A 9,455-nucleotide genomic window follows, 5' to 3' on the forward strand; every position below is an offset into this window, starting at 1 on the left:
CCCTCAGCTGCCTCACCCCTTATTTCCACACCTCTCTTCTGCCTTACCCTACCCTCCCCTGAGCCCTCCATCTCAACTCTCCCATTGACCTCCCCTGCTTCAGACAGTCCTTTGGTCCTCCTGCGTCTGTCCTCACTCGCTCCAACATTGGCTCACCACTCCCACATTTTGCCTCCCATCCTGCCTTTCTCCCCCACCCACAGCCACTCCACCTCCACCTTCCCTTGTCCTTCTGTTTCTGTCTATTTATCTCTGTTACACTCATTTTCTCGCTCCCGATTTCAGGACGCAGCCACATGCAGTGTTTGCAGATGTGGAGTCCGAGGAAGAGCTGGAGGATGATGAGCCCGAGTGGAAGAAGCGGAAATTGTGAACAAAATGGTCCTTGAACTGGTCACGAACTGCATCGCCTGATTTTTGTGTTGTGATGGTGGATGAGAGAGATTGTGTGGGAGTGGGAGAAGAATGTGCAGCAGGTTTGTGCAAGACAGGAGGGAGGGGGGTTTGCAGGGAGGGGTAATGGGGTGAGAGGAGGACCCAAGGAGACACGGCCAAATGTCGTAGTCTCTACCCAGTATTTTACTGTATGTCTTCAGTTAATTAAACCTGTGTTGACACAATTGACAGTTGTATTCCATTTGCTCTTTGTGTCGAGATCAGAAATAACCCTTGGCAAAGAGTCTATAAAACCTGAAATGGACCTATGCCTTTTCTGTCTATCTATCCATCCAAAAGCCTTTTAAATGTTGTAAGCATAGTAAATGTCTTCACTACCCTTTCCGCCTGTGTCACTATTTCCAGGGAACTGAACTTGCACCTCAAGGTCTCTCTGTATAGCAACACTCCAAAGGTCCCTGCCATTTACTCTGTCCTCCCAGAATTGGAATTCGCAAAGTGCATTACCCCTCACTTGCAGCAACACACACAAGATGCCGAAGGAACTCAGCAGGTCAGGCACCATCTATGGAGAGAAATAAACAGTCGATGTTTTGGGTCAAGACCCTTCATCAGGACTGGAAAGGAAGAGGGCAGAAGCCGGAATAAGAAGATTGTGGGAGGAGTACGTGCAGGCAGGTGATGGGTGAGTTCAGGTGATTGATGAGTCCAGGTGAGAGGGGAAAGGTAGGAGGGTGGGGGAGGGAGGAGAAGTAAGAAGCTGAGAGGTGAAAGGGAGAAGAGGCAAAGGGCTGAAGGAGGAATCCGGTAGGAGAGGGCAGTGGACCATGGAATAAAGGGAAGGAGATAGGGAATGGATGGGCAGATCATGAGGACAGGGAAGCGGAAAGGAAAGGGGGCCACAGGAATGAGGGAAGACGAGAAAAAAAAGGAAGGTGGGAGAGAAGAGGGGAGGGGTTACCAGAAGTTAGAGAAATCGATGTTGAGGCCGTCAGGTTGGCGACTACCTAGGTGAAATATGAAGTGTTGTTCCTCCAACCTACGTCTGGTCTCAATGTGGAGGTCGAGGAGGCCATGGATAGACATGTTGGTATGGGAGTAGAATGTGGAACTGAAGTGGGTGGTCATTAGGAGATCCTTGCTTTTGTGGTGGACGAACCGAAGGTGCTCGACGAAGCGGTCACCCAGTCTACATCAGGTCTCACCGATGTAGGGGAGACCCAAAGCGTCGACTGTTTATTTCTCTCCATAGATGCTGCCTGACCTGCTGAGTTCCTCCAGCATTTTGTGTGTGTTGCTCCAGATTCCAGCATCTGCAGAATCTCTTGTACCTCACATTTGGCACTGCTCTGCCCAACTTTCCAGCTGATCCGTGTCCCATGTGGAACCTTGTCAAAGCCCTTGTTAAAATCCATGTAGACAATGTCACCTCTTCAAAAAAAAAATTCAATCAAATTCATGAGACACAATTTCCCACTCACAAAGCCATGCTGACTATCCCTGATCAGTCCCTGCCTTTCCAAATGCAGATAGATCCTGTCCCTCAGAATCTCTTCCAGTAACTGTCCCTCCACTGATGTAAGGCTCACCGGCCCATAGTTCCCTGGCTTATTCCCTATCTTATATTGTCCTTGCGGCCCTTCTTAGATAAAGGCACAACATCAGCCACCCTCCAGTTTTCTGGTACCTCACCCGTGATTAAAGAGGATACAAATATCTCTACCAGGGCCCCACCAATTTTTTTCTTTTGCTTTTCACATTGTTGCGGGAAAGTTTTACATTTGTAGTGTTGCTCAGTCTATACATTCACAGTGTTAACGATTTCATATGTTAGTAGTGTTTGCGTATTGTGTACCTAACACCATTGCCACTCATGTGGCCTCCCAGAATTAAACAAACTTCAAGTGTTTGAGGGACTTTTACCCCAGGCTTAGCCCCTCAATAGATAATGACAGAAGGACCGCAGACTGCCATCCTTGCCCACAGAGCCTTTGCATTTGCTGCACCAAACATCAGTTCATCCCTCAGTATATACTCTTGCGGCCTGATATGTGGCAATTGGCAGCATTTGCTTATGGACGTCCCGTACTGAAAAGCCAAGAAGTTTTGGACAGACCAAAGAGCATCTTTCACTTGAGTTCATGATCTTCCAGCAGCACTTGATGTCTGTCTCTGTGTGCATCCCTGGGAACAGCCCATGGATCAGAGAATCCTGTGTTACACAGCTGCTCAGGATGAACTGTGATAAGGTGAGCAACTGTCTATTCCTCAACGCAGCCATCCTGAGGGTAGCAGGTGTTGGGTGTGAGATTCTTATCAGGAGGGCCCCTCTCACTGCCAGCCAAATGAGGTCTTGGTCCTTGGTGAGTTTTGGCAATGAGGCATTCTGCTGTTTGGGCAGTCTGTTCAGGGAACTTCCACACAGTATCCACCGTGTCTGTCCTGCAGTGTCTGCAGGATGTTCTGTTCAGGTCGACTTCTGGTCCGTGGTGCTTTTTCAGAAGAGGCAGTGCAGCAATGTCCAGCTGACATTGTGCTGCAATGAGGTCAGCCCATCCTTCGCCACACTGGGGACAGGTAGAACCTCAGCACATAGTGACACTTGGTGCCTGCATACTTTTCCAAGCACATCCTGATGCAGATATACACCTCTGTAGCTGTGACACTTTACTCTGTACTGTTATTGTTTTTACCTGTACTACATCAATGCACTCTGTACTAACTCAATGTAACTGCACTGTGTAATGAATTGACCTGTACGATCGGTATGCAAGACAAGTTTTTCTCTGTACCTCGGTACAAGTGACAATAATAAACCAATACCAATACCAAGGTGGCCATAAGGATGAGGGTGACGTTGAGTATGCTTCTTGCCCTCGTCCAGAGTCTTGTGCATCATGACCTGTCAGACTTGTTCCTTCTTGGATTCCCAAATGAACTGGAAGATAGCTGTGGTGACTGCCAGGGAATGGGGCATAGCTGCACCAAAAACAGCATCACTGAGAGCATCTCACATCTGATGACTTATTGAGAAGGAGCGCCACTCTCAGTCCCAATTTTTGTTTAATTTTGCCTGATTGCTCCAGCCAATTCTCGTTATACACCTTGGTGTCTCTGAGCCAGATCTCCAGCACCTTCACGTTGTTAGACTGGACAGTGAAGAGGATGGTGGACTGGTCGGGCCAGTTGTTGAAGGACATAGCCTCACTCTTCCTGTGGATGAATCTGGCTGCTGATGTCAATTCAAACTGGTCGCAGATGCTGATCAATCTGCAGACTGACTGTGGGTTGTCCATGTACGTATAGGAAGGCTCTGATCTGGCTGCACTCACTGCCTTACAACGTCACCCCTCTGATGCCCACATCCTTATGCATTCAAAAAAGGGCTCAATGCAGCACTCAAACATTAGTTCTGACATACTGCAAGCCAGAAGTTTAGCGTTGTACACTTCCAGCAGGTCTGGGCTCACCCAGTCCCACAGAGCTGAGCTCAGTCAGTAAACTGTCCAATCTGGAAGTTTTAGTCGAGTCAAAGGAACTGGTGGAGCCTGTCAGCTACTCCAGGGTTAGAGGCTGGTCCAGACTCTCCCACTTGCTGTCACCAAGGTCCTCCCTGATAACACTTTCAGGAGAGTGCCATGTGTGTTGGTTTTCAGTTTAAAGTTGCTCAGGGTGTTCAGTGACTGGTCGGAGGTAGAGCCAGGTGGAGTTTCAAAGTATAGGAAGGAGCTACTGAGTCAATTTCCAACAGTGAACAGAAGAGAGGCAAGCTTTAGCAGAGCAGCCAGTTTGGAGGGTGGCTGTGTTTGAATAGGTGCTGAGGGTTTGGTTCATGAGGCTTTGGTGAGAGGAGGCTGAGCAGAGGAACATGGAATTACCTTTCCCATTAGAGTGGCTCCAATGGCAGCTAGGACAGCGGCATTCTCCTGCAGGATGTGGGTGATTGCCGGTGTCCCTGATGACTTCACCTGGAGAAAGTGCACTCAGCTGCAGCTCCTGACTGAACTGCAATAAGGAACTGGAGCTAGAGTTGGACATACGTCCAGGATGCTGAGAGTATCATAGATAAGAGTTTTATCAAGGTGATATTTGGGTGACCACTAGGAAAGTTAGAGGGAGCAGGCAGACAATGCAGGATTCCTCTGTGGACATTCTGTTTGGATCATTGGATACTGCTGTGTCGGGGGGGGGGGGGCGGTGGAAGGGGTGCGGAAGTGACCTATTAGGCACAACAGCAGCAGCAGCCAGGTCTGTGGCACTGGCTCTGAGACTCAGCGGGGAAGGGTACAGTCAGGAGGAGCAACAGTGATTGGAGATTCCATAGGGGGACAGACAGGAGATTCTGTGGCCGCAAAAGAGGGGTGAGGATGGTGTGTTGCCTCCTAAGTGCCAGGGTCAAGGATGTCATGGAACAGTTGCAGAACATTCTCAAGGAGTAGGGTGAGCAGCCAGAGGTTGTGTGCACATTTGTGCCAACAACGTGGGTAGAAAGGGGGAAGAGGTCCTGCGCAGTGAGTATAGGGAGTTAGGAATGAGACTGAAGAGCAGGACCCCAAAGGTGGTGGCACTGGATTACACCCAGTGCCACATGCTTGTCAGGACAGGAATAGAAAGATACCATAGAACCATACAGCACAAAACAGGCCCTTCGGCCCACCATGTTGTGCCATCCTTCAGACCACCCTCACACTACCTAACCCCTTCCTCCCACATATCCCTCTATCTCACATTCCTCCATATGCCTATCCAACAAGGTCTTGAACCTGTTCAATGTATCTGCCTCCACCACCACCCCAGGCAGTGCATTCCATGCACCAACCACTCTGGGTGAAAAACCTCCCTCTGACATCTCCCCTGAACCTTAAAGCCATGACCTCTCGTCTTGAGCATTGGTGCCCTGGGAAGGAGGCGCTGACTGTCTATCTATTCCTCTCAATATTTTATATACCTCTATCATGTCTCCTCTCATCCTCCTCTTTTCCAGTGAATAAAGCCCTAGCACCTTAAGCCTCTCCTCATATTCAATACTCTCCAATCCAGGCAGCATCCTGGTAAATCTCCTCTGCACCCTCTCCAATGCCTCCACATCCTTCCTATAATGAGGCGACCAGAACTGAACACAGTACATAGAACAGATGAATGTGTGGCTGAGAAGCTGGTGCAGGGGGCAGAGTTTCAGATTCTTGGATCATTGGAAACTCTTCTGGGACAGGGTCAACCTGGACAAGAGGGATGGGTTGCATCAATATCCTGGTCAGGAGACTTGCTGGTGCTGCTTGGAAGGGTTTAAGCAAGTTTGGCAGGGGGATGGGCACCAGAGCACCTGGTCAGAAAGTGGACGAATTGAGAGCAAGGTAGATGTCATGACTGTTAAGTCTGTAAAGAAGAACAGGCAAGAGCAAGTGAATAGACATGGTGGGGACAGACAGGTTGAAGTGCATTTATTTTAATGCTAGGAGTAATAAGAGTAAGGGTGATGAACTCAGAGCATGGATCAGTACATGGAATTATGATGTTGTGGCCATTACAGAGACTTGGTTGAGAGAGGGACAGGACTTAGATACTTAATGTTCCAGGGTTTCCATGTTTTAGAAAAGCTGGAGGAGGAGTTGCAATATTAATCAGGGACAATATCACAGCTGCGTGGGGACACAATGGAGGGCTCACTCACAGAGTCTATATGGGTAGGACTCAATAATAAGAAAGGTGCAATCACTCTGATGGGATTACCCTACAGACCCCCCAATAGCCACCAGGACATTGAGGAACAGATACTGTATGTAGGCAGATTAGGGAAAGGTGTAAAACCAACAGGGTTGTTGTCATGGCTGGCTTCAACTTCCCCAAGATAGACAGTGCAAGAGGCTTAGATGGGGCAGAATTTGTTAGGTGCATCCAGAAGAGTTTCTTAAAACAGCATGTAGATAGTCCAACGAGAGGAGGGGCCATACTGGACCTGGTGTTGGGAAATGCGCCTGGCCAGTTGACTGACCTTTCAGTGGGAGAACATTTAGGAAACAGTTATCACAGCTCCTTAAATTTTAAGATAGCTATAGATAAGGATATGTCTGGATCTTGTGGGAAAGTATTAAATTGGAGCATGGCAAATTACAAGAATATTAGGCAGGAACTAGAAAGAGTTAATTGGGGATACAAGAGAGACTGCAGATGCTGGAAATCTGGAGCAACACACAAAATACTGGAGGAACTCAGCGAGTCAGGCAGCTGACTATGGAGAGAAAGGGCCAGTCAACATTTCAGGTCCTGAAGAAGTGTCTCGACCCAAAACATCAACTGTCTACTTCCCTCCATCAGTGCTGCCTGACCCACTGAGTTCCTCCAGCATTTTGTGTGTTGCTCAAGAGTTAATTGGGAACAGCTGTTTTTGGGCAAGTCTTTGGGCAGGTTTTCGGAACAGGTATGTTCCAGTCAGAAGGAAGGACAAGGATGTTAAGGTAAGGCAACCTTGGATTATGAGAGAGGTTATGGATTTACTCAAGGAGGAAAAGGAATAGTGTGTAAGGTTTAGGAAGCTTAAATTAACTAAGCACTGGCTGATTATGAAGAAGCTAGAAAATAACTCAAGAAGCGAATTAGGAGAGCTAGGAGGGGCCATGAAAAGTCCTCGGCAGATAGGATCAAAGAGAATCCCAAGGCATTCTATCCATATATCAAGAGCATGAGGCTAACCAGAGAGAGAGTAGGACCACTCAAAAGATAGAATGTGTGCTTAGAGGTGGAGGATGTGGGTGAGGTTCTAAATGAGTACTTTGCATCAGTATTTATCAAGGAGAAGGATGTGAAGGATAGTGAGATCAGTGTGGAGAGTGCTGATATGCTAGGACATTGAGATAAAGCAAAAGTGTTGGGTCTCTTGAATAATATTAAGTTGGATAAATTCCCAGAGCCTGATGGCATATGCCCCAGATTATTGAGAGAGGCAAGAGATGAGATTGCTGCGGCCTTGACCAAAATCTTCATAGAAGACACAGCGGACGTCCTGGAGGAATGTTGAGTAGCTAATCTTGTTCTGTTGTTCTGGAAAGGAAACAGGGATAATCCTGGAAGCTATAGACCGGTGAGTCTCACATCTGTGGAAGGGAAGCTATTAACATAGAACATTACAACACAGGACAAGCCCTTCGGCCCACAATGTTATGCCGACATTTTATTCTGTTCTCATATCTAACTAACCCTTCCCTCCCACTTAGCCCTCCATTTCTCTATCATTCATGTGTATATCTAAGAGTCTCCTAAATGTCCCAAATGTATCTGCCGCCATAACATCTGCTGGTAATGCGTTCCACTCACCCACCACTCTTTGTGTAAAAAACTTACCTCTGACATCCCCCTATACCTTCCTCCAATCACCTTAAAATTATGCCCCCTCGTGTTAGCCATTTTTGCCCTGGGAAAAAGTCTCTGACTGTCCACTCGATCTATGCCTCTTATCATCTTGTGCACCTCTATCAAGTCACCTCTCATCCTACTTCTCTCCACCACACTGATTAGAGTCCTGCCATTAACCTTGTATTCTGCCTTCAAATTCAATCTTCCGAAGCGTATCACTTCACACTATTCCGGGTTGAACTCCATCTGCCACTTCTCAGCCCAGATCTGCATTCTTATCAATATCCTGTTGTAATCTGTGGCAACCTTCTACACCATCCACAACGCCACCAACCTTTGTATCATCAGCAAACTTACTAACCCACCCTTCCACATCCTCATCCAAGTCATTTAAAAAAATCAGTATGGCTTTGTGAGGGGCAGGTTGTGTCTCACGAGCCTGACTAAATTCTTTGAGGATGTGACAAAGCACATTGATGAAGTTAGAGCAGTGGATGTGGTGTACATGGATTTTAGAAGGGCATTTGATAAGGTTACTCGATCCATGCCTCTTATCATCTTGTTATAAAAGAGCAGGGGTCCCAGAACAGATCCCTGCGGAACACCACTGGTCACCAACCTCCAGGCACAATACGCTCCATCTACCACCACCACCTGTCTTCTTTGAGCAAGCTAATTCTGAATCCACACAGCCAAGGTTTCCTGGATCCCATGCCTTTCTGAATGAGCCTTCAATGAGTAACCTTATCAAATTCCCTTCTAAAATCCATGTACACCACATCCACTGCTCTAACTTCATCAACTCTCCGGAGTCCTGTCTGATCCCTGCTTTCTAAACCTCAGGTAAGCTTCTTTCTTCCTCTTGACAAGATATTCTTGTCAACCAAAGTTCCTTCACTCTACATCCTTGCCCTGCCTCAATGGAACAAACCTATCCAGAGCCCCATGCAAGTACTCCCTGAACAACCTCCACATTTCCTTTGTGCACTTCCTCACGAACATCTGTTTCCAATTTACGCTCCTAAGTTCCTGCCTAATAGCATTATAATTCCCCCTCCCCCAGTTAAATACTTTCCCATATCATCTGCTCCTATCCCTCTCCAAGGCTGTGGTAAAGGTCAAGGAGTTATGGTCACTCTTTCCAAAATGCTCTTCCACTGAGAGATCTGAAACTTGATCAGGCTCATTGCCTACTACCAGGTCCAGAATGGCCTCTCCTCTAGTCAGTCTGTCCACATATTGTGTCAGGAATCCTTCTTGGACACACCGAACAAACTTTGCCCCATCTATCCCCTTTACACTGTGGAGGTGCCAATCAATATTAGGGAAGTCGAAATCACCCATTACTCCCAATAGAGTGATCGCTCCCTTCCTGTTCCTGATTTCCACCCACACTGACTCAATAGACGATCCCTCCAGGACATCCTCCCTTTCAACAGCTGTGACTTCCCCACCTCTTTTACCTCCATTCCTGTCCCTTTTGAAACATCCAAACCACGTATGTGAAGAATAAGAGGATGACTAGAGTGAGGTTAGCACCGATCAGGGATAAAAGAGAAACATGTGCCTGCAGTCGGAAGCGGTAGGGGAGGTCCTTGATAAATACTTAGCTTCAGTATTCACCTGAGAGATAAACCTTGACATTTGTGAGGATGGCATAGAACAGGCTGATACACCAGGGCATGTCAATGTAAGGAAAGAGGATGTGC

The 9,455-nt window shown here is 47.4% G+C and overlaps 1 protein-coding gene across 2 annotated transcripts in view; it reads left to right on the forward strand.

The window, feature by feature from the left end:
- Positions 1–3,224, forward strand: part of LOC127572500 (WD repeat-containing protein 70) — a 131,408-nt gene extending 128,184 nt beyond the window's left edge. For both annotated transcript variants that reach the window (XM_052019853.1, XM_052019854.1), the window contains exon 18: positions 286–3,224. In XM_052019853.1, coding sequence (XP_051875813.1) covers positions 286–373 — 88 coding nt within the window. In that variant the 3' untranslated portion in view covers positions 374–3,224. The remainder of the gene's footprint in view (positions 1–285) is intronic.
- The last annotated feature ends 6,231 nt before the right edge of the window (positions 3,225–9,455 follow it).

The sequence above is a fragment of the Pristis pectinata genome, chromosome 7 (assembly GCF_009764475.1).
Source record: "Pristis pectinata isolate sPriPec2 chromosome 7, sPriPec2.1.pri, whole genome shotgun sequence".
In the NCBI taxonomy this organism is placed as follows: Eukaryota; Metazoa; Chordata; class Chondrichthyes; order Rhinopristiformes; family Pristidae; genus Pristis; species Pristis pectinata.